The sequence below is a fragment of the Plasmodium malariae genome (genome assembly GCF_900090045.1).
Source record: "Plasmodium malariae genome assembly, contig: PmUG01_00_14, whole genome shotgun sequence".
Classification (NCBI taxonomy): domain Eukaryota; phylum Apicomplexa; class Aconoidasida; order Haemosporida; family Plasmodiidae; genus Plasmodium; species Plasmodium malariae.
In genome coordinates this window covers 72,173-98,035 of record NW_021638285.1, presented here as the reverse complement: position 1 = coordinate 98,035, position 25,863 = coordinate 72,173, and the positions used below count along the sequence as shown (strand labels likewise).

Genomic DNA, 25,863 nt, shown 5'->3' with positions numbered 1-25,863 from the left:
ATTTTAATAGTATGTAATTTTAATAACTATAACAACTATTTAGTAAAAAATATATATAATATTTCTAATTTCAAGATATAACGTAGTATATTTAAAAATCTATTAAAAAAATAATTGTAACACTATAATTACTTATATCCAATATATAACATAATCGTTAAACAATAATATATACACGAACATTAAATATCACTAATGAGTTCTGCTATAAATTATACATTTTTTTAAGATAAAAGGATTAAAATTGGGTATTTTACACTAATACAGGTAAAGTATATATAAATATATGTATTTATGCTGAGCAAAAAGGAAAAACATGTTCTATATATTTTACCCATTATTTTATATAATAAATTTCATATTGTTAAGCTTATATATATGTATTTTTTTAAATTAAGTTATTAAGCTTTTTCTCTATAATGCGAACATAAATTTTACATATAAATTTATACATATAATTTATTTAATAACAAAATATAACTAGGACATAAATCCTATAGTGATATATTTACTTAAGGTAAAACAATATAAAATAAATATTATTGTATTCACTTATTTTATAATTCTCATATTATTCTTACGTAGTGGCTAATTTTAAAATTTCTTCTAGCTAGTAAATATTAATTTTAAAATTACATTATTCATAAAAGATATATATTCGTATTTTTCTTTTAGATTATTATTTGCAACACAGTAGAGTATTAATATATTATCATTATGGAAAAGTGTTTCTCCTCGGTAATATTCGTTTTTTTATAATAAAATAAAATTTAAGTAAATTACGTACTTATAACAAAAAAAAGTGATAAAGTAACCGCGCTTAAATTTTATGGTCATTGGCTAATTGATAATAATTCTTTTGAATTCAGGAAAGAGGTGTTTTTAGCTTAGGAGCATTAGAATTCTATGGGACATCAGAGTTTAGAAAAATTTCAAAACATATAATAAATAAAACTCCTTCCCTAATTAAGGAGAGTAATAAAGAGAATTCTAGGAACGAATGCCTCAAATTGGTTGATTTTCTAATACAGAATAAAAAAGCACCACTTTACAAAAATCAAAATAAGTGGGAAGGAACAGTAAAATATTGGGCAACATCTTACTTTAAGAAGATAAATAAAAATTATGGAGGATGTTTTCCTATTTTTGATGATAAAGAAAAAAACATTTTATTATTAAATTATGAAGCACTAGATTTCTGCGATGAAAATAATAATAAAATAAAAGAAATTCCATGTCATACAGGATTACGTAAAATTTCAAGTGAATGTGATGAAACATGTTCAAGTAAAATTGATGAATATAATGCGTGGATTAAGGAAAAACGTATGCATTTTAGTACACAGAAAGTGCTCATACAAAATAATTGCAAAAATCTACAGCCCCCATTTCCAACAAAAAAATGTGACATACTTAATCCTAGAACATTTCTCGAACTTCCTAAATGTCCAGTTAAGCATGCAGTTTCACAAATATCTCCTAAATCCTCAGACAAAAAAACAATTCCTTCAGATGTTGATCAAACAACAGATAGCGCTCAATCTGAACTTCAAGTTTCACAGAAACAAGACTTGCATATTGGACATGTAGAGAAAGACAAAACTGAAGTAAAAACTCAACAAGAACAGGTTCAACAGGATCTTGAACCTCAAACTGGTGCACTACCTTCAACGGAAGCTTCAAGTACTCAAGGTGACAGCAAGGATATTCAGGATCCTCAACCTAAAAACGAACAAATATCAGGATCTGAAATTAAAGAAAGGAAATCATACGATGATACACCATTTTCTCCAAATACGGGAGCACTGGAAGACACGAATGATTCTAAAGCTATTTCTCCATCTACTTCAATGGAAGTAAGTATTTCCCATTCTTCTTCACCTTCAACGCCCCCTACATTTGCAGGTAACAATAAGGCTAGTTATTTTGCTATTTTTAAAATAATTACATACATTAATTTATATATATTGTATACATATTTAAAAAGATGTTACAGGTCAAGTACTGCAACGATCTAACACTCATACATCATCTATTTTAATAAGTATTATTATTATTATTGTATTTTCTTTTTTTATTAAAGTAAAATAAAAACATAAGGCTAAATATATAATAAGAATTTGATTATTCTAATAATTTAATTTATAAATGTTTTGTTCTTTTTCTCTTTGCAGTACGCATTAATAGGGATGTTTAAAAAAAAAAAAAATATAAAAAGAAAACAAATGAAATTCCTTAGAATAAAAGTACCTTCACGATTTGATAAAAAAAGTAAGTTTTTCACAGATGATCATTTAGAACGCGCAATATATGATGATGAAGAAATCATAAAAAAAATTAAAATAAATGAACGTACAAAAAAAGTAAACTTGTCGAAGAAAAAAAAAGACAGATCCAAAATCATAATAGAAGTACATATGGAAGTACTCGAAGAATGCATAAATGAAGATTGGGAAAACCACAAATACGAATTCTTAGAAATATGTATAGATGAGTTCACAAAAAAGGATTATACAACCTATTCCAATTTAAAAAATGATGATCTAATAATAGAAAATATTAAATGTATCAGTGATATTAAAAAGCAAAATATTCTATGGAATAAATGGATACAAAGATATAGAAATCTTTCTCAAAATCTGAAAAAAGACGATTGGTTTAATAATTTGAAGGATGAATGGAAAAGAGAAGTAGCTTACATACAAGAAATGGAAGAAATAAAAAAGAAATCTTCAAATGAAAATCAAAAAGTTTCATATTTAGAAAGAGAAAAAGATATATGGAGACAGTGGATATCAAAAAAGGGTATGATTATACAACAACATCTTGATCAGTACTGGAATAATGGATTAGCAGAGGAGTTGCAGAATATCTCAGATGAATATGTAAATGAAGATACTAAAAAATATGTATCACTATTTAATGTAGAAGAATTGCAGCACAAAGAAAATTATGAAGAATTATGTAAATATATAAAAAAAAAATTATTAACAAAGTTTTGTATTCTCGTGCTTATAACAGTATTAGAAGAATATAAAAAGGAGGTAAACCTTGAAAATAGGGAATCATATTTGGATAGATCCATAAATGAATGGAAAGGAGAAGGATATTCAAGTAAAAAGCAAGAAATTACAGAAAATATAATTGAATATAATAAAAATGATATAGAAAATAAAAGAAATGAGGAATTTGATGCTCATATATGGAAAGATAGTTTCAGGAATGAGATAGAAGATTGGATAAGAGAAGATGACTTATATGCAAATTCTATAGTTAGTGATAGAACAGTAGACAAATCGGATGAAATAGCAGAAAAACAGTTTCTATAAATTCATAGGTAACTTCCATAATATATTTAGATGATATTTAAGAAAAAAGGCTACTAACGTAAAATATTATTTAAATTTTTTAATGTCTCTAGGAAATAAAGAAAATGAATGTAAATTAATAAGTAATAAAAAGGAAAAAAGAAATCATGAAACATGAAGTTTGAAATTGAAGCATTTAAAATATATTACAATTATATACGTTTTTTTATATCTGTAATATTATACATTAGAGCACTCCTCTAATACATGATTTAACAAAAATAGTAAGATGTTAATACGCATATAAAAAAAAAATTAATATTAAAATTTTCCGAAAATTTTACACCTTAAAAAAATTATAATTTGGAATAATAAATAAAAACAAAATAAATAATTTGTAACACTATTCTTGAATTAATATATTATTATTACAAAAATTTAAATAATTCTATTTTATTCCATTACTTCTTAATTTACAGTTATTTTCACTTTTAGAAATATACTTATTTGTATCTTTTTATATTTCCATTGACCAACCGTTTCATGTTTCAATTTATATAAAAAATTTGTTCATAAAAAAAAAAAAATAAGGAAAAGAACTCTTTATATGCATGAAAACGTAATGATAATTTACACATAATCTATATTACAAATTATATTAAAAAAAAAATATATGCTACATAATGAAAACGTCTTAATCAGTTATGAGTTAATGAATATCGTACATTAATAAAATTCATTTATTGTATATTTTCAAAATTTTACCTATTATCTATATTTGCGTTTTTTTAATTATTTATTTTTTAAAAAAATTAAAAAACTATATCTAAAAACTCTATTTCTTAATGAAGAATTTCATTTTCTCCATAATATATAATGAATAATAAACTAAACACATTTACATATATATATATTAATATAAAAAAAATGTAATTTTTTTAATTTTTAGGAGAATAAGAAATAGATACCTTAAATCAATATACTATATATTTTACTACAATTGTGGGAGATATTCTCAATTAGAACATATTGTAGAATAAATAATATTTCTAAATAATTGAATTATTTATTATGTTACTTATATATTGCTAAAATGTAAAGTAATTATTATTAATGATTGATGAAATATTAATAAAAAGAGCAACCTTATAGTAGATCATGGGAATGATATATCTAATCCGATTTATAATGTTATTTTTCAATTTTAATGCTATGCTATTGTGTATAAATAATTTTATTACATTATCATTTTTTCTGTTCATTAAAACATGTTATTAATTAACTTTTAGCGTATGGCGTAAATTTTAAGTAAATATTCACCTTCACGTTAAATAAATTAATGTGTTTTTTTTAAATATATATATTTTTTTTATTTTGTTACACATATTTCAACATTTATAAAATGTACAGTAACCATATTTTTTATATTATTATATATTCTACTAGCAAAAACATTTTTTTTAAATTATCTTTTAACAGTATTCCAAAAATATTAGCTATATTTTTTAAAAATTACAATTCTTATAATATATTTATAAATAAAAAAACCATTTTATTAGAACATTTTACTAATATAGCAAATATTAATCCTGTTATGGAATTATAATAATAAAAAATTATACATGCAAATTTTTATGCCGTTTATTTTAAAATTATTAGAATTCATACAGAACAAAGATATAAATAATTATTTTCTCCAAAAGTAATACATTATATATATTCTAATTTTTTAATATCAGAATTATTCAATTAGAAAAAAAAGAAAATAATAAAAATATGCAAATAATATTTCTTTTAATATAACAAGTTGTACTACAATAATGCCATAAATCATAATTTATTCTAATGAACTTTTTTTAATAGAAAAAAAATTGGTAAAAAACATAAAATATGAAAACAATTAATAGAAAAAGTAAAAAGAGAATAAAAATAATAAACTAACAGGAATGTGTAAAATACATAAAAATAAATACAAAAAGTAATGCAAGTATTAGAAGAACAAAAAATAGGTTTGAAAAATCTTATAAATTAAAATAAAAAGATAGTTGAAAAAAATGTAAAACAATATAATATGGAAAACGTAGTCTGTTTTAAATGCTAAAAAGGTTTTTTTAAAAACTTATTATTTTCCATTATATAATCGTTATTTATATTTAAAATTAATATATTTTGGAGTTTCATATTTTAGTTATTTATTTTTATATTTTTTTCTAATTTAATTTTTGTCTTCATTTCTATATCAGCATATTTATTATCATATTACAATTATACAGAATAACATGTTCATAAAAAAAAAAATTATAATTATAATAATATTAATGACGGATAGTGTATTTATTAATAAAATACATATAGCTTATAGTAATGATATATCTACATGATAAAAAAAAATGAATGGGATAATCTATTGTAACACTTGATGTTTTATCTATACATATATATATATATATAGATATAGATATAGATATAGATTTATTTATATTAAGTTTTACAATAATTTTATATATCATTATTATTATTTATATTTTAAAATTAAATATTTATGAAAAAAAAATAATAAATAAAATAATTTAATGTTATTAAAATAATTATAAGGGGACATAGGTACATAAATAAATATTTAATTACATTTAAGTAGATATAGGCGTTTCTCTAAAGATATTTTATGACGTTTTTATAAAATTAATTCTTAATAAAAATCATAATTTTTAATTTTTTTTTTTTATATAGAACTTTTTGTTTCATTATTTTTTTTTGAACCGTAATTTAAATATTTTTTATAAATCATTTTATATTGTTCCGTTATATTTTCATATTTATATTAAAGTGTATGCCTTTGTAATTTAATATATTTAATTGAAAATTAAATAATATAAAGTAGCACCATTTATTATTAAAGTAGAAACAATATTCTTTTTTACGTCTGTTTCGACAGTCATATTTAAATTGTCTTCAACCAGTTCAAATGATGATTACTGCAGTTGGGTAAGATAAAATATTTCTAATAAATATATTTGAATTTTAGTTAATTCCACTTAAAAATTAAATTAATCTAAAAAATACACTTTTTTTAATATTTTATTTAAATATTTTCGGGAAAAGCAACGTCTCCACTTTGTAAATCTTATAAATTCTCTAAAGTTATACCAGAAGTATATTTAAAACAAAAGATAGCGGAATACAAATTATCAGAAAAATATAAAAATTTTATTTGGGAACTATGGCTTAGTAGATGGAAAAAGAAAATGATATAAGATTTTAAAAAGTAAAAGAATTCTTGTCCTGAAAAAAAAGGAGGAATTTAATATTTTTTTGAACAAATTAGAGGATAAATGGATGCATTACAATCCCAATATGTAACAAGAATATCAATCAGAACTTTATGATGTATTCTCTAGTTGGAGCAAAGATTAATGTATATAATGGTTTAAAAAAACATGAATCATATTATATATTCCGATTATAAATGGAGAAAAAGGTGGTGCGTTATGGAAATGGCGCTTAATAATAACATTTTTACATTAATATTTAAAAAATGGCTCATAAGAGAAGAAAGGATACAGTAAAAAGTGAAGCAGTAAAAAAAACTGGTAGGTAATTTAGAAAAATATTATTTATTTAAATATATTAAGCGTATAGAAAAAACGAATAATGGATAAACTCCTTTTTCTTAATTAATAGAAGTATTCATTTGTTAAGAAAATTGAAAATAAAAACAATGGAATATACAGAATAATGAAAAAAAGGCTATAAATTGGAAAGCAAATATAGATACAATAACCACGATATATCTAACAATAAATATTAAAACACTTATAAAATTTTCTTCTATTTAGGTACTAAAATTATAAAATTCCGTCGGTTCACTATTTAGGTTTTATGCTTACATTTATACGCTTAAGTTTCATATTTTATATTATAATGAAGTAGGGAATAGTGCAACGAAATGAAACCCTGAAATACATGTTAATCAGTCATATTTTTCATTAAATGTTAGTTATAAATGTTCAATATATTAAAACGAGTTTGTATAATTTTAAAAATATTTTTAAATAATTGAATTTATAATAACACATTAATAAAATCTGTATAATTAGAATTAATTATCATAGTTGTTTAATAAACACTAAAATAAGCGTATAATTCTCACTATAATAATAGGTTTATATAATTTTCCTATCTAAAAATTCATCAGAAAAAAAAATTAACTAAATTATGTAAAAAAATAACAGGTGCAAGATTTATTATCTATAAAATAGATATTTCTTTATTTTTAATTCAACAATTGTGTTACCTTATATATATCAAAAATTCAATACATAAAATATAAATATTACGGAAATATGTAAGAAATAGAAAAAAAATAATCAAGAAATAACATATAGTTTTTGAAATATTTAATCTAAAATAAATTAATAATATTTATATTAATATAAAAACATACTTTATTTATGAAGTTTGTACATATTTATTATATAACCATCATTTCAAATATTTCGATATATATCTTGCTATATAATTATTCATCTGTTGAAGTAATAAATAAAATAATATATAAACAAAATATAAGTGATAATATATTTTATGAGTATTAAACCTTAATACGTTTAAAATAAACATAAAATATCACATATTTGTCAGGTGTATAATTATAAAAATTATTATAAGTAATGTAGTTGTTCCGTTGTTAATTTGAAAATTTTAATTATGCGTATCAATTCGACTTACTCTAATTAATAATAAAAATAAGGTATATTATTATTTTAAAACATGAATGCAATAATCATACAACAATATTGTAGCAAAGTAACAAAATGATTATATTAGCTTAGAAAATATGAATAGAATTAAGCAGAACTACTTTGACATATATTTTCAGTAAAAGCATATATATATATATATCTTATATGCTTCAGTTCTGCCAGTTAATATGAAAACTTTATATTCTTATAATAGACTTTAAAATGATAAAACTTACAATAGAAATAATTATAAATATTACCTATTAATATGTGATTAAATCTAATTCACAGATTTAATTTTTTAATAATATAAAAAATAAAAGCAATATAAAATATATGTATGTATCTTCAATATAATATATATTAAATTAATTTATAATAAATAGAATCAACAATATCATTATGAAAAATAATAATATAATGATTGGTTTTTATACTTGAAATAATTATGAAGTTTCATAATACACAAATTATTAAACAATTATAAATTTTCCATATTCAAAAAATATATTATTTCATTATATATTTATACTTCACAATTACTGAATAAGATAGAAATCAAAATCTTTCAAGAATATTTTTTCAATAAATAAATTTTTTTATATATGTCTAATAAAAGATATTATATAAAATAAATATTAAAGGCGTTTTTAAGTAAAAATATATATTTATATATATAACCGTGCAATACAATGTTCCCATATAATTTTATTAAATACTAAACTAGATGCATTTATTAATTTAAAAAAAATAATATAATTTCTTTTAATTACCTTAGTAAAAAATTATTTTATAATAAAAGATGTTACATAATAGGAGACAATAATTTTTAGTTATAATGTAATTTAACTCAGTTTTATAATATTTTATGAATAAGTCTACTATTTACTCCCCTTAAAGCACCGACATATATTGTCCATTGAAATCTATTTATTACACAAATATATTTATTATAAATATTTTTAGTTAAGCTTAAATTATACGTTAAAATACAAATTAAATAAATTTTTAACTTTCAAATTCCTAAAAAGATGAGGAGCATATACTGTTGTGTGCCAAAAAGACTAATTCTGTTCATGCGAATTTACAATATTTTAGAAATTATAAGTATTCATATTAAGAGTATCACTAAATATATTACAGACATTACTCATATTAATGAATTAGTCACAGAAATATGTAAGTCTATTAATATGCATTTTGTTCAGATATCAATTTAATTTTATTATATTTTTCATTATTTCCTAAGACTCTACATATTCCTATTACAAGCATAATAATCAATATAAGCATAAGTACACTATATAATGATAAATAAATAGAAGTCATTCCTGCCTTTCCCAAGTCACTTATAGTACTATTCAAAGCTTCCAATATTCCACCCTCTGTAATGGATTCCCATGCAGTAATCAAAGAGTTTAATCTTGGTAATACATAAAATGCTGCTGCAAACAATGAAAAAATAACAAACATAGCAACTCCAGTACCATACTTTCTAAATCTTATTTTTCTTAAAGATATATTACAAATTCTCCTATTCCTTTCAAGAAATTTATCGTAATCTTTTTTTTTAATCCATTTTTTTTCAAAATGAAAATGTTTTCCGTCAAACATTCCATTATTATAATCTATAATTTCTGTATAGTATTGTGCCTTATTTAATAAACTTTTGATTGATTGTTTATTTTTTCCATTATTTCTTCTTTCATTATTAGTTATAATCATTTTTTCATGTTCTCCATTATATGGTAAATCTTTTAAAACTAAAACATTTGAATCCTTATCATTATTATATTTTGCCAATAATCTACAACTTGCTTTATCCAATTTTTCCCAAGAATTGCTATCCTTACCCAAAGATTTGTTAAACCAGTTCTAAAGAAAAAAAAATAATAACGTAAACATTTATTATGTAAGAAATATATAATTCATGCAAAGAAACATTATTAATAAAAACAAAATACGTAAAATATGAATAAATATTCTTATATAAAAATATTATATAACATTATGGTTAAAAAGGAATATCCAAGACAAAAGGATAAATGCATCAATTTTAATAAATAAGAGTAAAAAAATTTTATGATACATTATATAGTTATATAATAATCTAATATATTCAATAGGCAAAAAATTTATTATTAAAAAATATATTTCTAATGATAATATGGAAAATATATTTTTAAAATTTAACTTTATAAATGCTTCGTAAATACTTAATAAAATATATATAAATGTATTTCTTTTTACAAGAACAATGAAATATATCTTTTAAAATATAAAACACAGTTTTATCTTAATATTAATCGGAAAAGTAACTAAGGTACATTAAAACAAAATAATATTAATTCATTTATAAACTTTCAAAATATATAATTAATGTAATGCACTAATTAAATTTTTTTTTATTATATTTTTACGAATTAGATAATAAAAAAAATATGCTATATATTATTACATCGATATAATGGATTTATATGTAGAAGAGAATATATAGAATATATATATATTATATTTATCTACATATTAAAATAATAAATGATCATTATAAGGATTTTATCTTATACTTTTAATTTTATAATCATTATATTATAAAATAATTTGTTGTAAACTTCTTCTAACTTATTAATTATTATAAAATAATAATTATAATATCCATAATGGTAGTAATAAATAAAAAAAGTAATATTCTATATAAGGCTTTTTATTAAATTATATATAACACGTCCATTAGTTAATACTTGCTCATATGAGTTTTTTTTATTGCATATATTATATTTAAAAATAACAAGTTATATCATATTATCTAATCTATTAAGACACTTATTGTTAAGTGAAATAAAGATATATATTTTATTCATTATCTAGTATTTAAAAATATTATCTTCAGTTAAATTAAAATAATACCAACTATTTCTAAATGAAATGTTTAAATATATAAATTTAATTAATTTTTTTATTTAAAAATAAATATATTTACAAGAAATATTAATATAATAGAACATAATGAAAAAAAAAGTATATTAAAAGTAAACTAGCATAGAAATATTATATTCAATTGTGTTAATTTTAATATACTAAAGATAATATATATTTACAAATAAGAATAATATATGGGTGTAATATATGTATAACAAATAAGAAGAATGACAAAATTATATATATATATAATATAGTAATTTTTATGTTCACAATTTTAAAAAGAAGATATTATTTTTTATTTATTCTTTTACTAATGTTCTAAATAATGTCAAGAACATTATTTAGAACATTAGTAAAACAATGTACGTAAATAAATGTTATTTTGTTGAAAAAGTTTTTAGAAAAGAAAATATGGTGAGTTCAGATATTTCTGATCATTTTGTATTATAACTGAATATTTGGTAATTATAAATATATTAGGTTTACACAATATTATTGTAATAATATATTATTAAATTATTTTATTTTTCACATAAGATATGACACTTTTATGGAAATAATTAAGAAATTTTAAAAAAGTAAAAACAATTAAATTTTAAATAATATATATTATTAAAAATTAATTTACACAAAATAATATTATTTCGCTTTTATTATTTAAAATTTTTTATAGTGTCTTATTGATTCTTATAAATTTTTTTAATCAATTACACTTTTTTGTTACTGTAATTTGATTCTTTCACATTTTTACTCACAGTTATTATTTATATATAAAATATATGTAAATGCATTTTAATGGTTTTAAATAAAACATATATAATGATTAAAAAAAACAAAAATACATATATACAATAAAATAATTCTAAATGTTTGCTTATATAAAGAATTTATTATTGTTAGATAAGTTCATTGTTACTAAACTTATATTTGGCGTATATATTAGTAATTGCGCATATATATTTTTCTGAATTTTCCACATTTTTGTAAAATTAAAGTATTATGTATATGTAGTTCCCATTTTTATAATATATTCAATTTTCTCCTTATTAAATTACTATATCATGAATTGTTTTATATGTATTCGTATTAATCTTGCAATGATTTGTACATTTAAGTGTATATTTAAAATAATTTTTATTTCTTCATTTTTTTAAATATATCATTTACATTCATATATTATATTCTTAATATATTTGTTCATTGTTATTTCATATATTGAAATTTATTACCGTTCTTTTAAAATTTTTGTCTAAGACATAATAAAATGTTTTTAATATTTATCGAGGAGAAATTAAGTGTATAATTCTTGAATAATTTGTAATACATTAACGTATTTATTAAAAAATATTACATTGCTTAATTTATTTTGGTAGAAGTTAAACATTAATATATTTACGTAATAATATATATCTAATTTATTATTTTAGATGAATAAAATTTTATGATTTCATTCATGTCATTTTTCTTATATTATAATTTAGATTTATATCTGTTTCTTTATTAACAATTATCTTTCTACTTGATGAAAAGTATTCTATAACTCTGTGTTCGTAGTTTGTATAAGTTTACGAGCATTTATACAAGTTGTGGGAAAAAAATATTGTGTCATTATAATTTATTCTTTATAATTAATACTTGACGATAACAGAATAGTTCGTTTACATAAAAACTTAACTTATTTATAACTTATTTATAACTTATTTATAAATTATTTTTAAATTATAATCGTTTTACGTACATATGGCTTTTCCATGTTTTTATTTTATTATATAGTATACTAATAAAAAAACCCATATATTAATTCTTGCATACAAAATTTGATTCTTTATTTAATTCATTCTTAGATAATTCTTCATTTTGTATTAAAATATTATTCTGTTACATAGGAACTTCCATATATAAAAATGTAACTTTTACAGTTTATTTTAAGGAAAAAAAAAATATATATATATATATATATCCATGAAAAAAAATATATTAATATGGTATTATCAAATATATAACAAGACACATAATTTTTCAAAATAAAAAGTATAATAGATATTTTTAATTGTACCAAAAAATAATAATATTGCAGAGGAATATGAGAAATAATATAAAGTATCACTAATGGTTTAAATACAAATTAACACAAGACTTATATTAAATTATATGAATTGTTTTATTTTATTCTTATTATTACTCAAATCTTATATTTTTCATAGTAATTTACTTACATAAAAAAATGTATTCAATCATATTATTTAACTAAGTTTGAAAAATATATAAAATTCAACATTTAAAAACATGAAATAATTCAAATTCATAAAAAGAGAGAGAACATATTTTTTAACTATTTTTCACAAAAAAGACATGTGAGAGTAGGTGTATTTGTAATATTTAAGCAGATATCTATATGATAAATAAGTACTTAATTAATGATATTATGTTTGCTATTTTTTACTAAAATATTCTTTACACAAAGAAACGTATATTTTACTATTTGCTTTACCTTTTCCTAAACTTAATTTTTTCATATTTCTTAACCTTCTTATGGTAATAAAACACTGCTGATATAATTGTGAAACCTAAAATAAAGAACGTTGAGAAGTATATTAGAAAGTTAATAAAACCAAATACGTAATCATTTCCATCTGTTAACACCCTCTTCCCGCCTGCAGATGATGTCTTCTTCCATGTATTTTTTACTTTTCCCATAGATTCGGTAAACGAACGTAAAAAAGATGACTCCAACCATTTATGAAAAGAATTGTACCATAAATTGTCAGCGTACAAATTTAATATCTTAAATAACCCCCCTCTTAAGCCATAACCACCATAAAAATCTAAAGAGAATGATAATGATAACAGCAAGAGCAACATTACAGGTAAAATAAGTCGTAATGCAAATTTTTTGAATATTATTTTTTTATATGTTTTATCACTAATTGTCCTGCTGTTTTGAAGAAAATCCATATAATCGAGTTCCTTAAATATTTTTTTTTCCATACGGGAGTATCTTTTTGTTTCAAATACACAAGATTTACTTCTCTTATCTTGTTTATGTCCTCCAGAATTATTCAACGCATTTCTACATATTTGCTTGTTTTTTGCTACAACACTTTCATTATAGGTTACATCTCTTTTCTCGTTTACTATATTATTTGGTAAATCTCCTTTTAAACATACAACATAAGAATCAGTATCCTTTTTATATTTTGATAGTAATCTATAAGTTATTGAATCTAATTTTCTAGCATACTCGCAGTTTTCATCTATATATTTGTTAAACGTACACTAAAAAAAAAGTAAATATTTATTACTAAATCATATATAATTTCATTATAAAATACAGTATTAATAAAAATAAATCACTGAGACTATTCATAGTAAAAATTTTCTTAAATAATATTATCATATTACATCATTGTTAAAATGGCATGTCCAATTTAAAACGATAAAAGCAGGAATTATAATAAATAAGAGTAACTTAGTTTTTTTTTCCATATTATATATATTTAATACTATAATATATTCAGTATAGTATAAATTAACCGTAATACAATATTCTTTTGATGACAAAAGATTATACTTGTATTTTAATAAATCTTTTTTATTAATATTTTGTAAATAATATATAATAACTATACATTCTTTTTACGACAAACACAACAAAGGTAAGATTTACAATATATAAAAATAATTTTACCTAATTTTATGTTAATGTAAGAAAATAATATAAAAATAAAATATTTTGCTCCATTCAAAAATACTCAAAATACGTAAAACCATTATTTAATATATTAGACTAATTTAATAATTTTTGTATTAAAACATTCAAAACTTAAAATGAAATAAGACTTCTAAATACTGACACATATTAAATTTATGTAGAATACAGAATGTATAGAATATATAGAATATATATTTTATAGAATATAGATAATGTATTTGCAAATATATTAACAGAGTAATTGATATTATTAATGATATTTCATATTAATAATTTGTATATTGTAAAAAATTTTATATTTCAAAAAGGGTTATATTTTAAAATATCAATTATTAATACATTAAAATAATAGTAAAGTTAAAAAAAAGTAACAATATTTTTTATAATTTATTGTACTGCATTAACTACAGCAATGGTATTAGTTACTATTAAACATATGTATTCTTTTATTTTCTATATCTTATTTAAAAATAAAATATATATGGTATTATCTAATATATGATAAAATATATATTTTTAATTTAATTAAAAACTTATTTTTAATTTTTGTAATATAGGTTCTTAAAGTTTTAATATTTCATTTATTTGTAATTTATACTATTTCTTCTACAAGAAAAACATTCAGAATTAACGACTTAATCTTTTTTTGTTTTTACTTATATATAAATGTTTAATAAAAATGGAATAATAAAAAAAAGGAATATATCTATAAACTATTTCTCTTATTATTTTTAAAAAAATCAAAATTACCTTGTTACATCAATGTATTATTTCATACTATCAACAATAAAAACTCATATCGTATTAAGTTATCGAGTTATACAATAAATATTTAAGTACTTTTTAAAAAAAACAATTAAATAATCAATTGAGCACGTTTAATTAAAAATAGTATTTATATTTAACTTTTCATCAGTAAAACATCGTAGCATTCTTATTCATAATTTACTGCATATATACCAACTAGAAATTAAAATATTACTAACAAATTTTTAACGCATCATTCCAGTTTTCTAAAGCTCAAACCATAACATCTGTGCGTATACATTACATACATAAAAAATATTATTTTTAAGAAATAGAATACCTTTTAATATTTATAGAAAAAAAAAAACAATTAAAGAACATATTAAAATTTTTATTAACATGTTTTTCAATATTTTTTTGTAGATATTTCCAAATATTAATCTAAATATATATAGGTACAGAATTATTTTTGAAAAATATAAAATATAATATATGTTTTATGGAATAAGAAATATACTTTCAAATTTACTATGATGTTATAAATAAATCAAATACTAACGTTAATTTGGTTTTCATCTTGAATTTAAAGAAGCGAGGTTTTTAAAAGATATGATTATTATAGTAGAAAAAATTCATAAATAATTTGCATCAAAAACCACGTAATTTATTATAATTAAATTATGCAATTTATAAATAATAAAGTAATTTTTTAATTAGCATATGTTAGTATTTATAGAAATAATAAAAGCATAATATCATTTATTTGAACTAACTTAAATATATAATGTAGATATTCTCTTAAATATTTTATCATAAAGTGAAAGATTACAAATTTAATAATAATAATTGATTACTAATATAAACCACTGATGTTCCTGTAGATAAGTTCCTATTGTTATTGAGGCCAAAAATTTATATAGAAAAAATTGAAAGTAATACAAATGTATGAATTGTTATCTATATACAATGATATCATCGCAGAAATATATTAATTTAAAAAAAATTATTTTAATTTTATTTAATGGCTGATTAAATTTCATTAAACATATATTATTCATTTTAACTATGTAGTTAAAGTTTATGGCATATTAACATTAATATTTGTTTACAGCATTAAATAAAAATTATCTAACATTTGTTCAAAAAATACACTCGCTTTATATGGTAAAAAAAAAAGAAATTTCATTTTACTACAGATATCTAAGTGATGTTTATAAAACATATTTATGTCTAGCAACTATGTTAGTTAACTAGTAAATTTATAAATAAATATTTAACCATTCCTCTAATTATAATGTTTCACAAAATCTAAAATTGATTATGCGTCATAAATAATTCAGAGTAATATGTGAAAATATAACAGTGTATATTTATGATGTCATAGTTAAACTATATATAAGAAATATAAATATATAATAAATATACTGTTATATTAAATAAGCTCTTAACGTTTTATTCTTCAAAATAAATTTTATTAAAATAGTATTTGATATACATACATTTAAAAAAAATGCATATGAAAAAAAAAAAATTATATGGAATTGGTTACATTAAACAAAGAATAGCACTATATATTTAAATTTAAAATAATATATAATAAATTGTTTTAAATGATTTTCCAAAATACCACTTACTACATAAAAATTGAAAGAAACCCTTAATTTTCGAAAAAATAAATTTCCTCAAGTTGAATTGTTGAAATTGTAATTTTATATATTAATTAAATTAGAACATATTTATAGTAATACATGTTTGCATAAAAATTTAGCATATATAATTTTTGCTTATAAATACACGCTCAATTCCACATATTCGAAAAAATAAATTTCAATTTTTAATGGAATATCATATAAATGTTTATGCTTAGTGAGAGTACTAAATTGCCTCAAAAGTATACACTAAGAGATAAAAAAAACGTAGAAAAGAGAAAACTATTATTATTATTTAACATATATTTGTTTTATTTTTTTATTTTTCTGTAACAGCATATATTTTTATATTGTCTATATGGAATAATAAATTTTATATTTTTATAACAAGGGACTTTTTTAACATATAACTTCATTAAACTTTTAGTACATCTACAATGATTACAGGAAATATATATTCCCCCGAAGTAATATATTTATTATAATTAAAATTTGACTTTATTTTCTTCTATTTAAATTACATATTTTTGTATTATATAAATTTATATATACCTATTCAAATACTTAAAATAAATTAGGATACAAATATATCTCCATTATAAGTAATCAAATTTTTTAATGCTTCAGAATCACCATTTAACATTAGTTATATACGATAAATACCTATATAAAATAACTAAAATCCTATTAGAAAAATTAATACTGGTAGAGGAAATGTTAAATCTATAATGATATGTGTTGAATATTTTAAACTTTTTCTCTGAATATGTTGGCACATACTACAAATTTATATATAGGTATAATTCCCATATATAATAGTTTTTTGAGCAGATTATATATGATGGCAAATGGTTTATATATAAAAACCATATATTTCTCAACAATTTTTTCACATAATATCTTGAATTATTTTTATTCTTAAACTAATCTTTTCTATAATATTCTTATACAACTTTATCATTTTTGTTGCATGAATTAACATATCCAGTTCCAAATTTATTATAATTAGTTATATATTATTTATTCTCTTCTCATTTTACAATAATAATATATCAACTATTCAATCTAATTCTTTATCATCACTCAACCAATTGTCTAAAGATTTATCATATATACATTAAAACCAAAAGAAAATATTTTTATAATTAATAATTTAATATATTTACTTAGGCATGAAACAAAATTCTTTTATATATATATATATATATATATATCTATATATAATATGAAGCATCAAAAAATAAAAATAAAATCTTTTTCAATGTCATTAAACTAGTTGTTTAATTGAGAACATATTCATGTAAAAAGGAAAAAAAAAATAGTTTTATGTTAAATAAAATATTTAACTTTTTTATTGAATTTGGTTCTATTTAATTTTATAATATGTCTAATTAGGTGCAAAATTCAATGTATATTCACAACGTAGTAACAAAAGGGTATATTTATTTGCATTCCTATTTTATACTTTTTTTTTTTTTTTTTTTAAGTACTAAATAACATTAATAAAATACAAATATAATGTATAACAAACAAAAGAATATTTTAAAAATATTCTTGCAAATATTTTCATATAGATATTTACAAAATAAGCAATATACAATAATATAATTATTGATAAAAATAATATTATTAATAAATTCTCAAGAAATATATATTATAATATTCATATAGAATAATTCTAAATTGTTGATATGAATTCCTATCGGTGAACAAACAATATAAAGTAGATTTTTGGAGAATAAATATTTTATTTTGTTAGAATAGAAGAAACATATATAATAAGAATGGGCACATTAGAATATATTATGAATGTCATTATTAATATTTTGTTCTGAGCTTTCTAATAATATGTTTAATCTGTTGTACATTTTATAACTTTTAAAAATTATTATATAATTAAACAACCAAAAATTAATGCATACAATGTATTAGAATTCATATAATAAAGGAAACAAATTAATAAATGTAAAATACAATTTTTACACTATATATTATAATTTAACATATACATATACCTATGACACATACAACATTTGTACAGTAATTAATAAATATCATTCTATGACTTAATTCATATAATTATTAATAATGTTTCAAAAATTACTATCCAATTTAACGCTTTTGTATATTCGTATCTTATAATTATATATATAATACTAAAGTTTTTATATAATTTAAATAAAGTATTTTATTATTATAACTAAAATAAAATTTAATAGATTTGTTAATCAAGAAATACTTATTTTTTTTTTTTTTTGAAAAAATATAAATTTTTAAGTTCTATAAAAATACTTATTATAATAAAAGAATAAAAAAGTAAATTTAGAAAAAAAAAACATTTTTAGTAAATATGATAATTAAAAAAAAACATTACAATAAGGAAAACATTTTAAATTAAATAATTTAGTACATATAATTATATAGATAAGAGATTATAAAAGATAAATCATAAAATAATATACATTACCATTTACGAAAGTAATTAATGCATTATATTTCTTTTAGGAAACTTTATGGTGCAGATTATTATGTATTTATTTTTTATTAAATTATGTATAAATATTACCCTAAATAATAAATTAAATGATAGCTTTTATATAATTAAAAAAAATAGGTAAAATTTTGAAATTTTTAATATGCTGCATAGTACATAATATTCTGCAGTATTTCACAAAAATAAGATAATAATTTTTTTTTTTCGTATTTTAATATACTTGTATATAAATTTTTATAAATATATTGAGAAAGTTTCTTCATTAGAGATTTTTAAATAATTCTCTTGTGTGAATACTCCTTATTCTCTCAAAATTTACAAATTTCCTGTAATATAAAAATGTATAAGAGATGATTCTTATAAAATAATACTACTTAATATTATGAATCCATAATAATAAATATTATATAAAGATATAAACTCTTATCCATTTATTGTTTTGTAAAATTCCATGTAATTAATTGGGGTGGAAATTTTTAGAGCATTAATTTTTTCCTATATTTTCTTATGCATGTTGTACTTACTAAAAATATTAACGCAAATTTAAATTGATTAATCATTCATATGCAGTAAAATAAAGGAATGAACTCTATTAAATTTTCACTTTCCTTGAAATATTTAATTATGTCTTGAATGAACGCATGTAACACAGGCAAATAGAATTATTAAATATATTTTTTTTATCTATGTATATCTATTAATTAATATATATATATTTATATTATTCCCTTAATATTTCTTAGATTACTGTAGATATGATATCATTTCCAATAATCATTTCGCATAAATATAACTTTTGTTATCATAATTTAGGTTTCTTTTAACATAATATTTACGTAGTGTTATAATAATAAGGCTTATGAACACTTTTAATTTAATATTTTGTCTAAAAATTAATTAATCTGTGCTATTCATTTTTGAGTGAAATGATTTTTTCCTAATGTTTAATTAAGTAATTTTTTTACGATCATCCTTATTATAGGACTACTCAATCTTTTATATACTGCTATTACTACAATGATGTCTATTGAAGAAGGTCCTCACAAACATATATATGTTAAAATTATTTCTTAATTTCGGATCATAATGAACTTTAAATTCATGTATTTCAATTTACTTTAGAACCTTATTTATATTTGTTTATTCTTCCCATTTTTAACACTTTTATATTACAAATAAGTCTACTTACATATATTCAATATAATACTTTAAAGAAAAAAAAAAAAAAATTTTAAGTATAATTTTTTCCTTTTTTTATGTTCCAAATGTGTTCTTACATTACATGCAAACTTCCATATGTAATTTCCTTGTGCATTTTATTTATTATTACATTTGCATTTTTCCTTATATACTTGTTTAACTATGGTGAAAATTATGAACACATGCACCAACATATAAGTACAGTTCAAGCATATGTATACTTATTTGCATGCATAAAGTGTTTTCTATCTTACTACAACGAACTAATAATTTCGAGGTTTTCGCTTATACCTTTACTCCTTCGTTATTTTTTGTATTTTTTTTTTTGCTTTCTCCATGCTTACGATGAATGTTTTAATTAATCTCTATATAAGGATCTTTAATTGAGGCAATCATAAGTACGTTAACAATTTAGACCTAATATAAAATAGGATACATATAAACGAATTTTCTTTATAATTAATTTAAACAGATCACTTTTCAGGTAACGCGCAATATATATTACTTTTTATCTTTTTTCCGTATTCACACATGTAAGATAAGTAACTCCTTTAAGGAACTTCACTCATTGTTGTTTATCTCTCCTGTAATTTATTTGAATTTTATCATTTTTTTCATTCTCTTTTATATGCATGAACTTATTCTAAATGTTTCATATCTATAACAGAAAAAAATAAGTTGGTAACACTATATAGATAAATTTCCATTATGCAAAAGTTTGCACATATGTATATGTGCCCACGTTTTTTGTTTATTACTTTTCAATATAAATGATCTAATACTTACATGAAAGGAGAGTGTAAAAAAACATATATGCATGCATGGCCATAATATGCATACATAAGCATCTAAACGTGGATAATGATATCTTATTAACGTGCATACATGTGAACTCATTTGTGTCCTTAAGTTATTTCAGTTAATGACGTAATATTGTATTCCTATTACAAATGCCTTATTCCATTTATTTTGCTTTAAACATATTAAATGAGCATTAGTGTCTGTACAAAAGAATCCTTTCTATGGATTTTTTCATTCGCATCACATGTAATGGTTACAATATAAAAATATGCATATATATAAAGTTCAGCCAAAATAAGGAAATGCCATAATTATTTCGTAAAATGAAACACATAAAGTAGTCTGTGAAAGATACATCATATATGTTTTATTTGTTATTATTACTTTTATGTGACCTTTATTTATATACAAAACACGTTTACATCGTTCCTTTTAATAATATAGTTAACTAATTCAATTCATTATTCCAAATTATAAAATAAGGATGCATTTTTTGAAATATAGGAAAGAACATGTATTGAAATATATAAATGAATACATATATTACGCAAGTATACATATGTACTCATACCCATGCACCTATGCTTCTTTACACACATACATGCATGTTCATATGCACAAGTTTATATACATATCATAGCAGCATGCATTACACACATATATTCTTGGAAAACAATTGTTTTCAACTTTAATACATCCAATACTCATGAAAGTAGATAATTACTTCCTTATTTAATGTGTTTTAGGTTTTATGTATCAATTAAGAGATGCAATAAGCACTTAAAAAAATTTTGCAAACAGTTAAACTTCCCTTTATTATGTGTTTCTTTTTCATAAAACATTTATATATACATCTATCTTCGTTTTTTATAAAAATATTTTTGTAATCAGTGTCTGAACTTAGAAAAAAAAGTAGTTTTCAAATTTACACTTATACACATATACTTTGTATAAATATTAATTAAATTTTATGTTATTTTACTTTTTTTATTTTTTAGGAATTACTTTTGCATGAACTTGTTAGATAATATATTCCTTCTTTTCCATTCTCTCCTTTATTATTATAACTTTCTTTCAAGACCAGTATGTTTTCTTGATAGAGATACAGGTAGTTTATAAGAAAAAGTATTCTTCATAACCATAATATTGATAATTTTTACATATATATATAAAGTTAATTTCCTCAATTCTCATATTGTATATTTATTAAAGTTCGTTCATGTATTCTCCTATTAATGCTTATGGATACTAGCAAAAATGATACTCTAAGTACTGAAAATAAAATAATTTTCATAATTTTAATTACACATATCACAACTATTATATCATTTGAATGTTATATTGTTAATTCAGTCACTTTTCCACAACTGTAAAATGCAATATTACATTTTCATATTTTTTAAATCTCGCTCAAATAGTAATTCCATTAAAATTTAATAATTTCTTATTTTTTGATTTTGATTTTTCATAAATTAATTACAAAAAAGAAAGAAAAGCAAAAAAGCGTAATTAATGAGAGAATTAAAAGAGTGAGATAAGAGGGAAATGTTAATATATGAACTAAAGAACTTTTAAGGAATATATGCACACTTGTAATGCATTTTCGCTCCATATATATATATGTAAATAATTAATAACAATTAAAAAACAAGAAATATATATTTTAAAGTACAATATTAACACAAAAAAATTCAAAACATATTATAAAGAAGACTCAAAAAGAGGTTTATTCTTTTATTTTTTTGGTGAATAGTTTAATTCATTTTCGATTATAATGTTATGCATATTAAAAGTATTTTATTAATTCTCCCTTTGGTGGATTCTAGTAAAGAGGAATTTTATTATTATATACTCAAGTTCACGTATACAATAAAAATAAAAATATATGAAAAGCTAATAGTATAAAAAAATATGAATAATTACTAAAAAATAAGTTTTTCTAATTATATAAAAATTTTATTATCATAACTCTTCTTTTTTTTATATAGTTCTTTTTATATAAATAGTTATTATGCCTTATACGAAAGAATATTTTTGTAATACTTATCTTTGACTTAACCTATAGGAATGTTCTTAATTCATTTTTATTTTATTTTACACTTCTATGTAATATAATAATTTTTATTTTTAAATATTTATATTCAGGTGAAAAATATAGGACGAGGCAATTCTATTATAATATTTTTTCAAAAATATGACATAATTAATTAACTATAAATTATAAAAAATAGATCTATTAAAATAATTTTACTTTTTGAACACTCAAATTTCCTACTAATACATACTGATTAATATAAAGCTAATGATATGTAGCCCATATTAATATGCTACAAATTATAACTAAAAACTTACTTACTTTAGTATACTTGTGTATCTAAACGTATAATAAAATGACCTAATAAACTTTATTATTTATCTATTTTATATCTCATTTCATCTATATTTTTTAGAAATTTAACTAAGCAGGAATACAATTATACTTTCTAACCTCACCAAAAAAAAAGCAATATCGTATTATTATTATTCTACATACATATATATATTATATATATAGAAGAAAATATTTTAGTAAAATAAATCAATAGTTAATATTAATATAATAATATGCAATTTGTACTAAAATTCCCATTATCAGAATTTCCATTCTCCCTTTTCAGAAACAAATATGCCTACTCGAATAATTTTCTCCAGTTCCTAAGTATACTTTTAAAAGGATTAATATAGGCACGTGCTGTTCGACTACAGAATACTTTTTAACGTTTATATAAGAGATATAATTAAATGACTTATTAATATTATATTTTTATTTTCATTTAAATATATAAAAAATAATATTTAATAAAAGGATATTATTTTCAAGAACTACAATGGGAAACCTTGACTTTTTTAATAACACAACGTTAAAAAAAAAAAAAAAGAGTAACCTTTTTAATAAACCTTATTATAAATTATCTTAGGAAATAAACGATACATATCTACAAATTATCTGTAAACATATTTTTTTTTTTTGAACTTTATTTTATTTAAAAAGTTATCACTATTAATATGAATAAATTACTAATAGATAATATAAATTACGTATATTATTATATACCATTTAAACAATGTTAGATCATTCCTTAATATATTTACAAATATAAAAAATAGGAAATAAATGTAAAAAATACGTACACATTATTATATTTTTTTAGAAATTATTTATTTATTTTCTGTACAATTACTGTTACTTTTTCTTTTAGCGTATATATACAATTTTTTAAAAATTATAATATTATGAAAAAGCAAAAACAAGAATTTATATATATCATTCATTAAAATATTATTACATTTATTTCATTAATTCAATACATTAGATATATATATAGAAAATGAAAAATATACGTACTTAATTTATAAATTTTTAAGATATATATATATATATATATACAATACTTTTAATGCAAAATTGAATAAAAATATCAATAAGGAACCATAATAGTATAATTAATGTTTTTAACTATTCATTCTGTTATAGATATATAAAAAATATATAATTGTTTAAACGAATACGATAATTAAAATTTAATAATAATATATTATAATTATATATTTTTAACTTCAAAATTAAATAATGCAAATTAAAATAAATATACATTCAAAAGATTTCTACAGTAGTTATATTCAAGAAATTGCGTCTCATACTCTTATTTTATAGAATAAATATTAATCATTCTCCATAATATAAGAAATATATATATATATATATACATATATAAATACGACATATATTCACTTCCCTTTTGTTAAATACAAACCTAGACAAATTTATGCCTAGTATGAAGGTAATTATAAATTTTCTTCAGAACAGGATAAAATAATAGATTAATATTAGAGCATGATAATAAACAGAAATCTGTCATTTTTAAATAAAAATTGAAATTAAAATACTTTAGTTGAATTATGTAAATTGAACTATTTTACGTTCACTTTAACGCATATATATGTGTACACTTATTTTTAAAGGCAATCTATTTAAATATATAAAAATAAACACTAAACCATGAAAATTATTCAAACTCAAACATTATTTTATAATGAAAATTGAAAAATATTGAAAATTCAAGTTTAAAAAAAAGTGAGATTATATGCTGTACAGTTGTTTATTAAAAAACAACTTATCTGTATGTATATTTTATAAAATATAATCAATTATAAAGAAGTCTAATAAATATGTAACTAAATATATTATAATTATCACTTCATATTAAATACTTCTTTATAAAATAAAAAATATTTCTTATTATTAATT

At 19.6% G+C, this 25,863-nt stretch overlaps 3 protein-coding genes across 3 annotated transcripts; 1 reads left to right on the top strand and 2 right to left on the bottom strand.

The window, feature by feature from the left end:
* Positions 1 to 717: 717 nt before the first annotated feature.
* On the top strand, positions 718 to 3,329 carry PmUG01_00031500 (STP1 protein; the record flags this gene model as incomplete). The annotated part of the gene is made up of 3 exons (XM_029006355.1): positions 718 to 738; positions 870 to 1,856; positions 2,175 to 3,329. The coding sequence occupies 3 exons, from the start codon at positions 718 to 720 to the stop codon at positions 3,327 to 3,329; spliced, it is 2,163 nt and encodes a 720-aa protein (XP_028858893.1).
* A 5,909-nt stretch (positions 3,330 to 9,238) lies between these two features.
* Positions 9,239 to 10,141, bottom strand: PmUG01_00031400 (fam-m protein; the record flags this gene model as incomplete). Its single annotated transcript, XM_029006243.1, has 2 exons — positions 9,239 to 9,925; positions 10,058 to 10,141. 2 exons carry the CDS (start codon positions 10,139 to 10,141, stop codon positions 9,239 to 9,241), a joined length of 771 nt encoding a protein of 256 aa, XP_028858892.1.
* Positions 10,142 to 13,459: 3,318 nt separating this feature from the next.
* On the bottom strand, positions 13,460 to 14,458 carry PmUG01_00031300 (fam-l protein; the record flags this gene model as incomplete). The annotated part of the gene is made up of 2 exons (XM_029006132.1): positions 13,460 to 14,248; positions 14,375 to 14,458. 2 exons carry the CDS (start codon positions 14,456 to 14,458, stop codon positions 13,460 to 13,462), a joined length of 873 nt encoding a protein of 290 aa, XP_028858891.1.
* Between the last annotated feature and the right edge of the window lie 11,405 nt (positions 14,459 to 25,863).